The sequence below is a fragment of the Saccostrea cucullata genome, unplaced genomic scaffold, assembly GCF_032062105.1.
Source record: "Saccostrea cucullata isolate Sc308-1 unplaced genomic scaffold, CSIRO_AGI_Scuc_v1 ctg923, whole genome shotgun sequence".
NCBI classification, from domain to species: Eukaryota; Metazoa; Mollusca; class Bivalvia; order Ostreida; family Ostreidae; genus Saccostrea; species Saccostrea cuccullata.
Window position 1 is genome coordinate 316,088 of NW_026936399.1, and position 19,867 is coordinate 335,954.

Genomic DNA, 19,867 nt, shown 5'->3' on the forward strand with positions numbered 1-19,867 from the left:
AAAGTTTCTTTTTCACTACTGTTAATATTTTAGTGAGGAGTAAAGAAAGAGGCTAGGTAGAACATTTACTGGAACCCGGTATCTATTTTTGTTTGTAAGGATTTTTATTATCCAATATAGATATGGTAATTCAAATTCATTTTCGTTGTTTGGAATATTAAAAATATTCAAAACTGATAGAAGATCTTGAAAATAACTATTTAGGTGTATTGGGTAAGTTTGTCTTATGTGCTGTTACATTTCCAATTCCTGTCGTTTTGATCTTCCTAAGACCCCGACCAGCAAATTAAAATTTTTGCACAATTTTATTTTTTTTCCTCAATGTTCAAAATTTAGAAATTTTCAATTTAAATTTGTATTATTTAACAATACAAATACATTATTGTATAAATTGAAAAATTCTTCATTTTGAAGAGGAAGATTTCGTCAACTTCCATTTTCTCCATGTTAAGATTAAATGAGTTTGACGTTTTTATGATTTCCAACCCTTGTGTCCTTGAACTTGTCCAAGTGACCTTGGATCAGGGTCTCTTCAACCCCTTTGGTCTTTAGCTATCTTTGTGCCAACTCTAAAGTCCATAAGATTTATGAAAAATATGTTCGTATTGCAGATAGAGAAAGATCAAAAACAATATGCATCCAACTGATAAAAGATATATAGTTTCCACGATGAAAAACAATTTAATTTAATCAAGCAATAGTACATTGTTGTTCAAGAAATTTGATGTCCATTTCCTTTGCCATCAAAATAATCAACTTGACTTTAAAAAACTAATGAAAACATTTTTTAAGACGTTTTTTTCTCTCTTTCTCTCTCCTAAAATGTCGACAGTCAGGAATTGTGTCAAATCATTGAGATAGTAACTCATTACTTACCAATAATTGCAAACATTTTACGCGAATTCCATTCTTTATTAATGGGCAATATTAGCAAGTTCATTAACTATTTCCTTCAAATTCCAACAATTATTTTAATACCAAGTCGAAAACCCTTATTAAATAAACGCCATGTCAAAATCCTAAGGATTATATATAGTTATTTTTAACACGGAATGTCCCCACTATTCGGTGCTGTTCTTAAAATGTTTTTACATTAAAAAAGAGAAAAATATTCCATTCATGAAAAGCTTGAGAAGTACATTGTACTTGTAAAAAGAAACGAAGAGGAAATAATTAGTATATAACTCGTCGACCTGCAGATTCCGGGTTGACGAGAAGCAAACAAATTGTGAATGACTATAGTTTATGTATTATAAACATTAACTCTTATCGAAGTATGCGCCGTAAAAGCTACAAACAATCTGTAAGCTTTTTTTTTCTTAGAATTTATCTGATGAGTCGAAGACTGCAAGTTCTATTGCGTCCCACTACGCCTGAGTTTACCGTATAAATATCAATCATGATGTATTAGCCTCAGTTTCTAAATGATATTTCCTGCAAAATGTTGTCAGTGTGTTCGTGTTTTGTTGTTGTCTTGTACTTTCATCTGTGCACTTCTACGGAGGACTTGATTCGGCAGACGACCTTCGGTCGCGTGCGGGGTTTTGTCACTGAACGCGTCCCAGGTAAACGGATTAATACCTTTCTTGGAATTCCGTATGCTTCGCCACCTGTAAAGGAACTTCGATTTGAGGTATTCGATGTAATTGATATTTTTTCTTTGATTTAAATAATATATTTAAATTATATTCCTTTAAACATAAAAGAACTTGTATTTTTAATTGTTTAAATTTGCAATTGATAAAAGATTGAACTTATTCCATTTTTAAAATGCAATAGTAATTTAACAATTTAAACAATTCAGTTTTGTAAGGCTGACAGTTAAACTTTGCATTTTATTTCCATTATACAATTTATTGAGTTATTTGGTACATTCTACAATAGGCCCACGGGGGTTTTAATTATTGAAGTAAAATATTGAAAGCTTGATTTTCTTTCATTGTTATGTATTTGGAAAATCCGGGCATACATGTAATAATGTTAAAGAATCGTAAACATAGACCGTAGTAAACATGGCCTTGATAAATTTCTTGTCAAATATCACTCACTTCCGTCGTACTCCCATTACCTTTGATCCGACCACGGACAAACATTTCTAATATCGCCCGGTTTTGTAGTGTATATTGGACGTTAATGAACATTTATTGCTGATTTAGTATGCCACATCAACTTAACGCTAGTTAAAAAGCCATTTCAGCCATGCAAGCAAAAATGTCCAAATTGGATTAAAATCCATGTTTATGAACCAAACCTGTGGCTAAGAATTCTTGGAAATGTCGTTTATACAGACTTTGAGTGTCAATGGCATTGGGAGGTCTGTCTTACTTCTTGGTCTACTTCTTGCAAATTTCCTTCATTTCATCAATTTGAAAAGATTTCTATCCTTATTTTAAGAATTGTCAGAGAAATTTAAAGATGAACAATTTTAACGAAAGTTAAGTATAAACAAAAAAATATAAGTAACAGCTAAAATTCAGGGTCTAATCGTTGTGAATTTTGTAAAACGGAACCATATTACCAGTTCCGTTGCAGGCTTTGGACAAAATGAAACCACTATCTGATGCTTGTTCTTGCACAAGAAAGAACATGTGTCGGAATTCTCTGCAGATTTATTTAAAGATGTGGTTTGTATATAAAAAAGCTTAAAAGCTCAGTAACCGATTATTATCTTAAGATTTTCACGATATTAAAGGTTAAGAAGTGTATATGTTGGGTTGATGCCTTTGTTCATGTGCAAACGCAGCGAGGAAAACAAAAACTTCTAGTGATGTCTAATTAATTGTTCTGATTAATTGGAGTTCGTGTGAATTGCAAATAAATGATGTACATTTATATTTTATGTTAGAGAAAGCTTTGGATATTTATGAAAAGATATAATAGTTAATTTTGCATGTATATGATATTTGACACTCACTTTGAAAGTTTTAAGAATTCATCAGAGATTTCTTTACAATTCTTCATTTGACACGATATAGCGTCTGTTATACTAATAAAAAAAAATGAATAAAATCCAACGAAAATGTATGCAATGGACGATAAGGAAAGATTTCATCATTTTATGTTGAAAATTATTAATGATTAAATACATGATGTTAAATTTTTTTGAAGTAGTGTTCATATCAGCATATTTTCTTTTTACTAAATAGTCGAAAGTGAGTATCGAAAAACGAGAGATGCATTCGATTAAGCTTTATTTTTAATCTTAAATTCATTCATAAAGATATTTCTTTCATGTGGTGAATAGGACGGAATGTGAATTTTCTAGGCCTTTCGATTTTCACACCAAAAACAAATTCTTGAAATGAATTTTAAAATTTTTACATAATAATATTTCAGGGTGAACTAAAACATATTATAAGACTTGAAGATATTACAATTCACACAAATTATTGATAGCGTACTGCAATTTTTTTTTAATAATGGCTTTTTTAAAATGTGATTTTATGTTCAATGTACATGTATTTTAATTTCTGCAGTATAATTTCCCATCGGTGACATATCAGAATAAAAAAAATGTTTCTGAGGAGGAGACATATTGAATCAAACGGGATTTCTATATGAAATTTTATCATGAATGGATAATACTGAATAATAGTTACACTTATTGACAAAATTTTAGGACGACATGCGTTTTGCCTTATCCAAAGAACCATTCTGTTTTTCTGACGCTGTTAATCAGGTCTATAGCGGACAGTTTGGTTCGAGGGGTGACAAATGCCGTTTGCTCATGACACAGTCAATAATTTTTTTTATTATACCGTTTACTTGTTAGTTCATACATTGCATTGGACATCTTCATTATATGCAATTATTGATAAGATGAAGCTGATCCCGCGTACAGTGAGACGTAAAGAACGTCATTCCGGTCCAATATCTTGCGACAGGTCCAACATCAATTTTTTGAAGCGTTCAGAAAAAAACCCAATGTAAATATTAGATATATGGAGATAACGAACAGTATTCAAGCTCAAAGGTCCATTAAACAATACAAAAATGGAACAGAACAAACACGGACCTCCAAAAATCAGAGATGGGATCATGTGCCATAAAGGAATGAACATCCCCTGCCGACCGGTCACAACCGCAGTATGCTCCTTGTCATGCTCGTGAAATAACAGAAAAATCCGTCTACAATTCAGTGAGCAAATAATGGCCTAAAAATTAGTATGAAAAACGCCAGTCAGCATTTGACTTAATGATAGATTGTATATTTGCTGACAAGTTTATTGTATCGAACATATAACTTACGAAATTGTTACTTTAAACGAGTCTACTGATATTTAAGTATAAATTTAAAGGAAACATATTTTACAGTTATGACAATTTAGAATACTGAGTATTCTGTTCGATAAACATCAACAACCATTTCAGTGTGGATAACAAAAGAATTATAACATAGGAGAAAAGATTATATTCGATGCTTCTCAGTGTAAAATTTTCATGTATTGAAAATACAGAATACATGAAATGAAATAGTTCTGTAATATATGTTTCGCCAACTGAGAAAAACGGGCGGTCCAGATCTTGTATTTTTGTTTATAATTTCATAATTGCTGAAATAACTTTAATTTTTAGGGGGGATGGTTACTGCTCACAGGCAGCTTTTGTTTAGTGTGTGTTTTTATCGTAAAATAAACATTTCTGCCACCTCAGCTGATGACCTAGTGTTAGTTTTGGAAGACATAACTCAGCTCCTGACAGCAGCTTTAATTTTGTTTTTACTTCAAAAACTGCGAACCCGAGATAAGGACATTGTTGTCGAAACGGAGAACTTTGATTCCAAGCCCGCTTGACATTCCAACATATTTTTGCCCGCGCATGAATGAATGCAAAGCACGTGCAAATGCAAGGATATATAAATAAAATGCACGATCTGCGAACATAGCACCTGTAAATATTAACATTTTGGGAGGTTTCTCGTGTCAAAAGTTACAAGTTTTACGTTTTAAGCACAAAAACCTGCTATCTACGTTCAATGTCTTTGCAAGTGTATCTATTTATAAGATACAAACGTCAAAATACGAGATAATATTCTAGTAGCTGTTCTGTTGCATTACCATTCTAACCACTTTATTTCAGAGGGGGAAAACCGTATTATATAAATCGGTACGCAATTATTACTCTTCTGAATTTTTGAGGATGCAATGTTTTGTAATGATCCACAGAAAATATTTTTCAACAAGTTCCTAACATTATTATAGGATATTAATTAAATAGATTAAGTGATATTTTATGCAGTTTTGTTCTTATTTGGTACTATAACAATTTTGAGTTTAAAACATATTCTTTATATTTTCTATAATTTTTCATCCGATTAACATATTTTAAATGTATTGTTTTGACTATTTGACCTTGTTAATGGTGAAGGAAGGTTGAATAGGCCTTTCGTGTTGCCCAATCTAAATTTATACTCATTTTATATATGTCGAATAAAAACTGATCAAATAAATCTATGTTGGGTCACAAATGTGTTAATTTGAGTGTTATAATTTATGACCAATATTTAAATTTACTTTTTCCTAATTTTTGGAGACAGGGCGTCTACTTCAGATTCGACATTGAAACCTTGTTAGAAACTTCGTAAGAATTTTTTTTCTGTTTTTTTTTTCAGAGACCTGTTCCACCCACTCCATGGAGGGGTGTACTAGATGCCTTGACGTTACCTCCTGCCTGTATCCAATATGACAACATGGATTACATCCAAGATCATTTTGAAGGATTTCACAACTCAAGCGAAGATTGCCTTTACATAAATTTATACATACCTCCGGTATTTATTATAGTATTACAAAGTTCTGTCTTCAGTAGAATATAGTTATAAAAACATCAATAGGATATTAAATACACCACCTTATTATATAAACAAACAGAAGTTTATTATAGGGAGCGTAAACAAATTGTCAATCAATTCCCTGTAATTTTTGTTTTAAGCGGAGCAACATTCTATTGCTTTACTTTTTCCAACATCCATCAGATTTAATGAACCTGTTATCTATTGATATAAAATCCATAACCCAAATCAAGTTTATATCTGCAATTCGCTTTCTCTCCCTCTGATTTCCACAGAGAAATGTGTATTTTTAGCTAATACCTGGTTCTTTATAGTTTCTCAATCCAAGAAAATCTTTAGCTTGTACCGCCTTCGATCTGTTAGTGTATTTTTTTGTTAATCTCTGACTCGATAACAGTTTGATTTCATTGACATTTGCTGCCACTGAAGATAAGTAAATATGCTTTATGCAAGATATTCCAACTGTGGATAAGGGGGGAAATGTAATACTAGTGAAATTTTTCAGCGGCCAGTGACACGAAAAAAAAAATGCTAAAAGAAGAATGGAATTTTTATTTTCCTAACAAAATACTCACTTACAAAGGCAAAGCTTTGAAAAGATAGCTCATTTTTTTAGTTCTCAACTCAAGTTCAATGTAATTGGTTTTAACATAGAATGTTATGGGTCCTGTTTTTGCTGACCTTTTCATTCCAATTGCTAGGCCTTTATTTTACTGAATTTGACTGCGGAATATTCCTCTACCTAATCAATACTTATAGGGCTCACTACGTACGTAACTGATTGACAAGGATGCTTATTCCTCCTAGAAACCTTATCCCACGTCTGGAATTCCCGAAGGTCCATGTTTTATGTCCAGTTCAAAAATTTGTATTGTTCGTACAGTTTTAGCCCACCTGGACTGAAGGTAAAGCGAGATTTTCTGATTAAAACTTGTCCTTCGTGTGTCGTCGTCATTAACGTCGTAAAGATTTTTGCGGCCCCTCTTTTCCTCTAGAACCGCAGAGCGAAATTCAACTCAAATAGCACAGAGTAACATGTTGGATGAAGCGGATAGCTTTTTTTAAATGAAGGACCAATTCTTCCAAGGGGAGATAATCAAGAAAAAGTAAAAAGTAAAACTTAGATGAGGTCATTGAAGAGTTTTCTTCTCAAGATCAAAGATGAAACTTATGCGAAAGCTTTAATTCAAACATTATTTACATTCAAGATTATTTCAATCATGGATCTTTGGGGGAATTTGGGCTTCAATGGGTAAGCTTTTTTCATGGAAGCAATCTTTAAAGCTCTAAAGAACAGTGAAGACGTGACTGATCAGTCATATATTCAAGTTTGTTCAAGTTGTGACCCAACAGTTGGGTAGGGTAACTCCACAATGGGTGTTCAAAATTTCAACAGGAAAATAGAAGAAAAAAGTTTTAAAATATTTTTCTCAATAGTGTAGATTCATTTGTTCAAATCACGACTCTCGACAATAGAGCTACCACACCAATCGAAGTTTTACATGTGGAAACATAGGAAAATTCTTTAAAATTTTCTTCTCCAGAACAAACTAGAGGTACTGTGAGCATGAGCTCACTAAATGATACCCCCCGCCTCCCATATGGTTATAATATATGTTTTCCTGTTCAAAATATGTTCAAAAAGTAAAATAGGAGGTGCACAATGGAATATGTAATAAAGATTCTTGAAAGTTTCATCAAATTTCATTCAGTGGTATGAGAGGAGTTTCGGATAAGAGATGGGTACCCCAAAGCGTTTATTCATATATTCATTTGTATGGAAGCATCTTCTGACAGTGTAGAATTAAGTTTATTCAAATCATAACATCGAGGGTTTGGGTAAGGGTACTCAATGGGGTTGCTCAGTTTTACATAGGAATAAATAGAAGAAAAACTATTACTCACGAGGAATAAGAAGGGCCATAGTTACTCACAAGAGCGTTGTGGCCCATGGAATCGATGTATTTTATCTTTAACTTTTGCATCAAGGACCCTCAACGTCGCCAAGAAAAATTGCAATTTGTTTCAAAATTTTCAACAATTTAGGGTTTATTAAACTCCATAAAATAAGGGGACATTAAATTTATTAATATCTATTCTAAAAAAAAAAAATGGAAAACGACGTAAAATTCACAGAAAGTAATTTTCACAATTTTTCCTCGCCATTCAGGAAATCTCTTATGGCCTGTGGCGCTGTTCTTGCCTCTTATCACTGAAATGAAGAATACGTTCAGAAATAATTTCTAGGGCATATATATTTTCATCAACGAAAAAGAATATGATATATATGTAACTTTCTTTGAGATCAAACTCAGTTTTAAGAGAATTGCAAGGAAATATAGATAAAATAATTTAACACACATTATTCCCCCACTTTTGCGAAACCTTGGAAAATGAAATTTAGATAATGCCAGATTACTATTCCAAAATTAAAGTTTAATACGGCTACACTCTACGTTTCTTTACAATTTACCCATCCCAATGCTTTCTTAGTTATCTAAAATGAAGAAAGTAATTATAACGTAACGATTATATCACTGAGTTTTTGTAATAAAATTTTTATCCAGTGTTTGAATTTCAATTTCTTAACCTTCTCGGCACGCCCGTAAGAATTTCTTGATTATAGATCTTATTTATTACAAAAATATCCTTCCCTTGAATTATGAAATAATTCCATGAAATATTTCGTAGATGACAAAAATATTTTGAAATGCACCAACATACTAAGGGGCATGTCTAACTTGAATTGTGGGCGATCTGATAAAATGAAGAAGGCGCGTGTCTTTTTTCCCCCCTGTATTTACATACATTAAATTCTTGTAGGTTGTTCAATTAATCTTCAGTCATGGTGATAATGAAGCTAGGATCTATATTTAAAATAAATTCACAGATGCCATCTATTCATTGAGTATTGAACAAAATCTGTTCTCATTTATTTTAATCCATTGTATCTTCAAAGAAAGCACGTTGTCTCCATACTAGAATTTTAAGATTGGGTTTGGTCTTGATTCATCAAAATGTTTTATATAAAGAGCAGCAACATACGTCATAGTTCCGATTAACTAAAAAAATCTTATAAATAATAACCGAAATATATAAAACGATAAAGCTAAAAACAATGCAACAAAATTTAAAAGATATGGAGCTATCTGAAAGAAGATTAGAAATAAAACAAGACACTATCCGTCCGTAGATTTAAAGATTGTAGTTTGATACCAGTATAATAGAGTAATTTTATCTTTGTAATTTTTCAAAATTTTGATAAATATAACTTCTCCACTGCTGGTAATAGAGACATATTTGTTATTTATCAATTCTCAACTAACAAAGTAATCAGAGAAGATATCGTTTGGTAACATTTTCTCTCAACGATAAGTATGACAAACGAGAGAGAGAGAGAGAGAGCTTTGGAAAACATACACCATACATACTTGTATTGGTTTTTTCTGTTAGTTCCCGATCAAGACAAGGCACAAGGCGGGTGTTACCGGTCGGCAGAGGATGCTCACTCCTCCATGGCAGCTGATCCAACGTCTGAAATTTGGAAGCAGTCCATGATTGCTCTGCTCCAAATTGTATTGTTTAATGGACTTTTGAGCTTGGATATTGTTCGTTGTTTTCATATACCTTAAAATCACATATTTTCGAGGAGTCAAATTTTCTTGGTTTGAGGAAAATATATAGGTTGATGAGGATTTGACTTCGTAGTTGAAGAATTGTTTAGTAGTAATATATGTGTAAAATTGCATTTCGTGGTGTACATAAATTTGTGGGTCTCTTCCTACCTTGAATGCCACGAAAAATTAAACCCCCACGAAAATTAGTGATATTACAGTATTTCCTTAATAAGTAACTAATTTTTAGGCAGATTAAATTGATGAATAAATGACTCAACTTTCAATAAGATTATAACATTTGCTAATTTTTACTTTTTTTGTATGTAATTGTAAGTTCATATCTTTTAAGATTGTTGACTTTTAGTATAAATTATAATGAAAGCATTTAACATTGTTAGTAATTGATATATTACATAATTTACATTGACAGAATATTATCCACAACAACTGCAAAGAAATTAACATGAAACATGTAACTATTAATAAGAAGAAAAAACTTGCTAAGTATGCTACATGTACCTGTAGTTAAATATTTTTATTTTAAAAAAATATTTTTACTTATAATGTTACTAGGGATGTCAAATCAGTCAATTTTTAATACTCGGTTACTCGGACGTTTTTCCGATCGAGTACCCGGGTACTCGGTAAAAGTGTAAATAAATAAGAACAAGTAAATTGATGAATGTAAAACATTGTAAAGTCTTGTAGAAATAAAACCACATGCTCTGATAGGAGGTTTAGCTGTAAGTGCATTTCGGTTGTAATAATGATGAGCACTTCGTGTCCGACGAAATTTAATAAAACAATTTTTAAAGTTCAATTTATTTATCAGATAAACACAAGAAATAAAATCGTAAGTGGTTCATGGTGTTTTTGTTTAAAAAAAAATCTGCTCCGTAATTGTAATGTAACTCTTTGTTGCGTTTGACGTCCAGGTATCAGTTGTAGTTTGACTTGAACTTGACCAAGTTCTAACAGAGCGGATTTACGATTTTCGTATACTTTTCGATCCTAGATTTTATAGTATTACGGGACGGTGTTTTCTAGTTTGGTGCAACGATGGAAATCATTTTTTTAAAGCCTTTGCCTTTAACCATTTGTACATGTATTGGCATGTAATCAAACACAACCATATTAACAATCGCGCGTGTAATCTTTTCTCGAGAATTTACGGCTTCTCGGAGAATTGACAAAATTATCTAATTTATTTAATCATAACAGACCTGAAATTATGTTCCGTGAAAACAAATAATTAAAGCAAATTAAAAAAATAAGGTTGGAAGACAGTCGAAAAGCCAGGTAACAGGTGCTTGGTCACGATAATTACTGTATAAACACTGCCACGGGCAATAACGGTCATTTAGAGGAGTAGGAAACCCTAATTACTGTAGGTACAAGTGCAATGAGAATTTAAAGTTTTAAAACAGATTGTTTAATGCATTAATAAATAAGCATAGAAATATTCAAAAATATACATCCGAGTAACCGAGTATCGATTTTAGTATTCGATACTGTACTTGTATATACCCGGTTAACCGGGTACTCGTTGACATCCCTAAATGTTACCTTACTTAATAGTGCAACAATATCATCAAACGTGATGACTTTAACTTTTCTATCGTCAACTTCCCTTACTTATGCAGCAATATACCCTCATCACCTGCATACGGAGTATATATATCTCAGTTGATTCGATACGCAAGAGCATGCTCTACGTTGAACAATTTCTTAAAAGAGGTAAATTATTGACAAGCAAGTTGATGAAACAAGAATATCAGCAGTCTCGTTTAAAGACATCATTTCGTAAGTTCTATGGCATACATGACCTTGTCAGCAAATACAATTTATCATTGAGTCAAATGCTGACTGACGTTTTTCATACCAATTGTTAGTCCATTATTTATAAACTGAATTGACGACGGATGTTTCTGTTATTTCCTAATTATGATAATGATCACACGGCGGGTGTGACCGGTCGGCAGGGGATGCTCACTCCTCCATGGCAATTCCCACCTCTGATGTTTCGGGGGTCCGTGTTTGCTCTGCTCTTATTTTGTATTGTTTTACGGACTTTGAGACTGAATACTGTTCGTTATCTCCATATCCTTCTACATGTACCTTTAACTGGAAGTGAGAAAATAACACTTACTGGAGTCATGATTTAATTTAATTTTAGAGGAACTGGATTTTAAAATTTTGTAAGTTATAATCCAACTGATACCAATGGCTCTATTTCGAAGGAGGGAATTTTATAAAATCATATGTCAGTTTGAAATATTTTTATTTTCCCAAGAATCAAATTGAATTTATTTTACCCTATGGCTACTTACACTAGTTTCCTTATCTTAATAAAAATCCTTACAAAAATACATAACGTGCAAATGTCTGCAAAACTCCTTTACTCCTCACTTAAATATTAACAGCATTAATAGTACTCTGGTCAGACATAATATGAGAAGTGCTGTAAACCAGATATGGATACTTAAAACCCAAAGGGAATTTTTAGAAAGTTCGAAATTGCAAAACGTTACAAAATCAATAATCTCAAAACGTATGTGTTTTCAACAGTCTGTACTTGTATATAGTAATTCCTCTTGATATAATTAAGTCTAGGCTTTATGATATCATAGATAGCTGCCTTTTATAAAAAAGAAATACGCGTAAGTTTAATTACGTTGTCATTAGATATTCGCAAAGTTATTGCTTTTTGAAAACATTTTGATTGCACACATAAGTACTCTAAAGTTGATATTGAAAAGATGCTTTTTAAAATATTTTGCTTGACAATGTCTATGTAATTTTTGTAGATCAGATCTTTCAGCTATCCAACAGAATTTCCATCAGAATCAATTACTCCTCTGTTATAAGCAGATCTACATTATTGGTTTTCATATGAAGCAGAATTGAAAAAAACCTTACATGAAAAGATGAAAACACTTGCTATCATGTCTTTAACGTGACATAAATCTATTTAATACGTTGTCGAGAAATATATATCGACGACATACTGTATTAGCAATCAACAGTAGTTACCTCTATTTATATGTCAACTTGATGAAACATTAGGAGGTAACGTACAGTATTCAAGATCAAAAGGCCATAAACATTATACACGTCAAAACATGCTAAGATGTTTTAATCTACGATTAACTAAGTATATTTCACCCCCTTGCATCTTTGAGGACTATATTAATGTAATAATGAAAATATTGACGGGTCTCAAAAATACCAACGGTACAAATATGTAAACTGGGCGTAAACGCGGACATCTGAACATTTTCAGAGATGGGATCAGGTGCCCAAAGCATTCCATGTTGACCGGTTGCACTCCTTATTTTGTTCAATTAGCGAACATTTATTATTAATTAGTTTGCATTATATTTTTTATGACTTTCCAAGTTTACACTTTATATGATGATGACGAAACTTTATTCGCTCTGTTGACAGGTAGAAAGTATTAACAAAATCAAGAATACATCTGTGTTAGTATACATGCACGGAGGCTCAAATCGTGTTGGAATGGGATCAATGTTAGAGGGAGACATTCTGGCGGGGCACGGGGAGGTTATTGTCGTCACATTCAACTATAGATTGGGGATCTACGGTGAGTGCTGGGTAACCAGGCAGAGAAATTTGAAGGAAAATGATGCAGGAATATGTTTAATTTGAGCTTAATCATTTTTTCTTTTGGTGGTTGTCATTTTCAATAAGATCTTGAACTCAAAAGAATTTTGAGGGTAACCATTTTGTTCTTCTTGAAAGATACACCCTTAATTTTTTTGTCTAATGGTGACTACGTCATAGTATGATTTGTTACTCTTGTAGTGAAATAAACATGTCATATATACACATGTACTTCATAAACTTTGGTAGATAAACTATGAATTTACATTATCAACAGTTCTGCCTTTCGTCATTGTAACTAACTCTTAAATTATATTTCTCTGTCTTGATAATGCTTTGGAATGTAATAGAACGTATTTTCTACCTATAGGTTTTGTTGCTGCAAAGAATGAGGGGTTAGAGGGAAATTACGGTTTTCTGGATCAGGTAGAAGTTTTAAAATGGGTGAAAGCAAACATCGAGGAGTTTGGAGGAAATTCGGACATGGTGACCATATATGGCCACAGTGCAGGTGCGGCCGATGTTGGATTTCATGGAACATCGCCCTTATCTAAAGGTTTTGCAAACTTTGCAGTTGTTGATTATTAAGCCAGAAAAGCATAGACCACAAGGTTTTTAAGTCAAACTATTACAAATTTCTATGACATTATTTTTGAATAATGTATGTCTTAAAATAAATAACTGTATTGGAGAGAGGCTTGTTATTTGAAGCCATTTTAATTCCTTAATTTTTAATAATTAAAATCACATCTGTACTTTTTTTAACAATGTTTTATTTTGTGCAGGTCTTTTCCAGCGGGTCATAGTTCACAGTGGTTCTCCCTTGGCCTTTTGGGCAACGGCAGACCCAGGGTGGCCAGAAGGATATAACATTCTTCCTTGCAAAGGTGGCTGTAATGGCAAGACCTTCAAAGAGCATTTGAAATCTCTAAGTATTGAGGAGCTCAATTTAAAAAGAGGGCTGGTAATTAACTGTTTATTTCTGGGACAATTATCGTTTGGATTTTTGACAATTTCCCCTTGCTATATATCATTAAAATTGTTTTTTTTAAAAAAAAACAACAAATATATGTCTTTCAGGGAACGCCCAGAGATATGGTGACATTTCCAGCTAATATTGATGGTGAATTCTTAATTGGAAAACCTAGTGAAACATACCAAAATAATCTTAATGCTGACCATTTTTTGCTGGCTTTTGCCAAAGATGAAGGATTCCCTCTAGGTAATGACGAAATCTAATTCTTATTTGTCATTGGGTTAAATAAAATACTAAGTACATAATTTTTTTATATTTAAATATAACATAAAACACATACATACAACCGAAAAATTAATAAATACATGATTGTCTATATTTCTTTCTTAAAAGTTTCTGGTTGATAATCTGTCTATATATATAAAACAGTCGTAGTTAGAGGAGGAAAGCACACTTCTCGTCAAGAAAGAAATCCATAAAAGTGTAAATGTATTAGTAAAATCGTCCATCAGTTAAGTAATAGTTCAGCTTCATAAAATACTCATAACTCAGCGGGCCTCCGTGTCAGGTACAAGAGATGGGTAACTGAATATATAGGTTCTTGATCTCAGATCTGATAACGCCAGGTCAAAGTAATCAAAACTAAATAAAAGAAGTGTCGAATTTTATGACGAGAACGAAAAAAAATCATAAATTGAGAAACAGAAAAAAAATTCAGTAAAGTTTTTAAAAATTGTTTTAATATCGTATAAACTTACAATTATGTATATTTAAGTTTATAACTTTGGGAAAATGAAATATAATGCATGTATTGTCCGTGTAAGTGATTTCATTGAAAGTCAATATTTTTCTAAGAGGGATTGAGGTAAAAATACTGTCTTTAAGTAAACATTCCAAACTTTCCAAAATGTTACAGCGAAGAAACATTTTAAATGATTGGAAGAAACATTCGAAAATTCATATGTCCATAACTAGAAGTTATTCTTTTAAATTATCACAAAATGAATTCAGATTGAACCAAAATGTTGTATAAAAGAGTTAGGAAATATTTTCATCTTTAAAATTTTGTCAAACCAGTCAAGACTTCTATAGATCAGAATCCATAAAATGTTAGAATGCATGAAATATGGAGATTAAGAATAGCAGTGAAGATTAAAAGTCAATTGAAACAATACAAATGGGAGCAAAGCTAACCTGGATTTCTTTAAAACATCAGAGATTCCATGGGAGCAACATGTGCTCCTTGTTTTGATTGGACAAACGGAAAATCCGTATGTAATACTGTGTATAAACAATAGTCTTATAATTTCTTGTTTGAAATTTGTTACAGGATTTGAGAAAGACAATCAAAGTTTATTATTTTCAAATCGTTTTCAAAACCAATAATTGTATAGTTTTCATTAAATTTCTTTTAGATAAGGAAATTAACCGAGAATTTTTCGAAACCTTTTCCAAAGAGATGATGACGGGAGTCCTATGGCATTACAACACAGTTTATAAAAACATACAAAATTTTACAGGTAAATTCATTTTTGTATACATAATATACGGTGCTATTTACACCAAGTCCTAATCTGGATATGTATTGTTGTCTTTATTATTAACTCTTGCTTGGTGGTTTACTCTAACTGTTTCCTCTAAGAGAAACTGATTTGATCCTTCAATATACTATTCGCAAAGTTTTACATTTGTGCAATAGTAAAGTTCTGGATCTAACACACCTCTGCAGAACTTCTAAAAAGAATTCTAGGGCTCTCAGATCATATATAATTTTTTTGTCTAAATGGTGAAAAGAATCGTTGATGATCAAAAACATGTATGTTTCCTTTCATATTTACTTCTTATTGACACGCAAACATTAATTGGCTATTCACTGAGATTCTCTGAGTAACCTCTGACATTATTTGATGTTTAATATAGGGTGTTTACTTTAGTCACAGAAATATCATTTTTACTACTTGTTCCATGTAAAATATCACATGCTTTTCCTGTCTCTCTTTTGGAATATGTTCTTGTTTCAAGTTGCATTATTACAGTGTTCTTACTTTGATGAAAACATTGGATGCAATTAAAATGTTACGTTACATTTTTCGTGAAGTGTGCTCAAAAACTTGATACATTCAACATGTAACATCAATGATATTGAATATAACAATTATCTTGTCTTAATCTTTCATCTCATGTACGGTAAGGCTAATTCTTATTAGATTTGTAAAGAGGCACTGAGATATCGGTGATAAATTCAAAAGTTCAAATCGATTACGAAAGCTCACAGCGAGATAACTTAGATGTGAGTAAGGGTAATTTGTCATCCACATCCGGGTTATTTTCACAGTCGAAAGTACGTACCGTTTATGAAAAATGATTATTTGAAATGCATCTGTTAATGAGAGGTAATTAGATTTCGGTAATTACGTTAATTAGGTTGTATGTGTCATAGAAATAGAATTAGCTTACTTTTCGGTTTTTCATCACATTGTGGAAAGTTGACTTTTGTTAAAGATTTTTTTTTGAAAATGAGAATAAGGTGAAATAAAAGCCAATTAGTAATCTCAACAAGACATTCCAAGGTCATGTATTTGAATTTATTCCCCAAGACTGAGTAATCGTTAAAAAATAGACACAAACCAAATCTAAGAATATTAACTCTGAAGGAAAAAGTACGAAACAGCCACCATTTGATTTTCTGTTAACGAGACTCAATTATCATATTTTACCCTACAAATTTAATTTTAATGAATACTGTATTATTTTTTGACAATGTATCAGATATAAAGTTTTCGAAGTTATTCTGTGCTTTTATTATCTACCATTTATGATGCATATACATGTTTTGAAACCAATATGACTGGTTTAAAACGTGTTTGTTTCATTAGATTTTATAATGTAAGCACATTAAGTGATGTTTCTCAGGCTTATCATAATGAACAGGTATATTTATTTTTGTTTTGTGTTATTCATTTTATTTATGAATATGCTAGCTTTATGTCTAACGTTAAAATACCTATCAAAAGAACTACAGGTATACTTCTTGTAAGAGTAGGTGCCCATTTTGTACTAGAATAGTGACTAAGCCCTTTCAATGAACATTATAACAGTTTAAGCAACCTTTTTTGAATGAATCACATGTAATAATTTTTACATACATAATCCAATCAATGAACAGTTTAGGGAGAAAGCACTTATTTCACTCTGTCAAAATTGCTGATTCATCGTAACTGTAGCGAGACGCAGAGGGTTTGAATGAATAAACGTTTCCCATAATTATTTTTGATTATTGCAATTTAGTGAGTGTATGCTAATTAGGATGTAGATCTTAAGACCTAGTATTTGAATCCAATATTTTACCTACATCAAGATGAAAGGATTTTCTTTTGATGTGAATTTGCAGCCTTTTGAAAAGAATTTAGCCTTGCATGCTGCTTTGCGTGCACTCATTATGTAATTATTATTTTTTTTTGTTACTTATACGGCCTTATAACCTAATTTTTCATGTTCACTGACCCAGTTTTTTTTAGATTTGAGAAAGTACATTTTAAGGATGCATGCTCAGTTCTCAAATATTGCTTTTATTATAAAATCATATTCTCATGGGGTCAAATTTTCGTGGTTTGAGGAAAAATAAGGGTTCATGGGGATTTAATTTCGTGGATGAAAAATTTTTAATTAGTAATATTTGTGAAAAGTTACATTTCATAGTGGACATAAATTCATTGGTCTCTTCATACCTCGAAAACCACGAAAATTCAACCCCCACGAAAATAAGTGATTTCACAGTGCTACCGAATATTTTTCTTAACAGCAGATTTTGAATTTGATTTCACTCAGGTAGATAACAGATAACCATGTTATATCATAGAAATATGCAAAGTCGAGTTTTATTTACAAAACATTGGTTTTACTTGTAGAAAATAAACTATGATATAGTAAAATACCTATATCTTAGAAAAATATGCTAATTTGAAGTAAATGTTCACAAAAAGATGAATTTTTATTCTATTTTTATGGAGAATATTCATGTAAGTAATATGTAAATTCTTGCAATTCCCAGTTGTTATGGATATTTTGTTTTATATTCAGAAATTGTTTTCAAAGAATACAAAGAATTGAAGGTGTCCTTCGCTACATTCAGCTTCAGCAGGTTTGTATGTTTCAAACATTTAAAATTCAAATTTTGAGGAAACGACATTTATTTATGATTTATAGGGCAATTACTTTGGGAGTAACTCATTTAATTTTTAGTTTTTATGATTTAAAAATCCTAAAATATTTTGAAAATTTTGGCTGCATAAAAGTTTGCAGGTGTAAGAATTTCATCGATGCCAGTTTTCAAAAACGTCTTGTCACTTTGATTACACTATTAAGTGAAAATCACAGTAGCAGAATTCTTCCTCTATATCAAGTTTTTTCTTAAATATGTAAAGGTCAAGGAATCTGTGCTTACTGATTGTTGCGGGGAAAAATATAATTCTGCTTTGCTCTCAAACATTGAGTTTCCCTATCTTTCATCAAGGCTTCACTCAGGCTTCATTCACACGTAAATATTTGTAATATTTTACACTGACGTAACTTAAAACAAGAGTTATCAGCTTTCCAACGCCTATAAGCTATAAATTTTCTCTTGTCTTAATTTCAGGTGGATGCTGATTTCGTATTTTTTGCTCCTATGATTCGCCTTGCTGATCTGTTATGTCAGTATATACAAGATATATATCTCCTGAGTTTTGATCATGTATCAACCTACTCACCTCATCCGGACTGGCAAGGTGACCTTTACTATGTATATCAATAACAATTTCATATTCCTAATTCTTTAATTGAATTAAATTAGGAAATAGTCACGACATCGAAACATATATCAGTAACAATTTCTTTACTGAATTAAAGTAGTTACGAAATTTTCTTGATTTTAAATTAAGTCTTATTTACAAAAACAAAATTAAAAAAATAAAACGTATTTAAAATCAACAGAGGTATTGAATACTAGTAAATATGACATTTCTTAAATTAATGTACAACCTGCCTAATAGGAGTCCCACACGGTGTGGATTTGTTCTATGTGTTTGGGGTACCACTCGTCGGCCATCACAAATATAAGTATGACGAGCTAGACAAAGAGGCAAGCAGAAAAGCCATGACGATTTGGACTGATTTTGTGAAGGGAAAGTAAGTTTTTTATCTCGTTATTTATGGGCCAATTTTATTAAAATTGTGGTGATTGAGTATAGAAAAAAGATTGTATAATCAGCGATAGAAAATTGCTATATAAATCTATAAGTCCATAAAAATGTGTTTAAAGAAAAAATATAATTTTCGAAAATGTTTAACAAGTAGAATAATGAGTTTTATCTTCATTTGTTATCTTTGACATTTTTTTCAACTAGGAATAGATTCAGCTTTTAGCATGAATAATACTAGAAATAATTGCGTTTCATTGTTTTTTAAAAAAAACAAGTATGTTTCCTTTTCAGAGATCATGGTTTGTCCCCATACCAGGAAAGAAATAAACAATATTCCCGTCTAGTCTCAAGGAGCGAAAAAATATTGATAGAAACAGCTAATTCTTTTAGACCAAGGAAAATGCACTTTTGGAACAAATTAATACCTCATCTTAACCACACCAGTACTCAACGAGCGATCGAAGTGAAACTGAACCACGATCATCTTAGTGAAATGTACAATTCTTCAAGTGTATCCCATGTAAACTGGCTGGTGAATCTGATATGTTGGACATGGCTGTTTGTTTTACTACTCTGATCATCCATATCATTTGTCTGTGATTATTTTGACATCTTTTGATGAAGAAAGCCAAACAGATTTCTTTCACATATGTTTCAGAGTGATATTTACAACATGACC

General features: G+C 31.7%; 1 protein-coding gene across 1 annotated transcript; it reads left to right on the forward strand.

Annotated features, from left to right (window-relative positions):
• Nucleotides 1–918: 918 nt before the first annotated feature.
• On the forward strand, nt 919–19,174 carry LOC134245494 (putative inactive carboxylesterase 4). The gene is made up of 10 exons (XM_062727769.1): nt 919–1,633; nt 5,612–5,765; nt 12,854–13,012; nt 13,403–13,588; nt 13,818–13,996; nt 14,113–14,254; nt 15,424–15,528; nt 18,089–18,149; nt 18,645–18,774; nt 19,039–19,174. The coding sequence occupies exons 1-9, from the start codon at nt 1,442–1,444 to the stop codon at nt 18,676–18,678; spliced, it is 1,212 nt and encodes a 403-aa protein (XP_062583753.1). The 5' UTR covers nt 919–1,441; the 3' UTR covers nt 18,679–18,774; nt 19,039–19,174.
• The last annotated feature ends 693 nt before the right edge of the window (nt 19,175–19,867 follow it).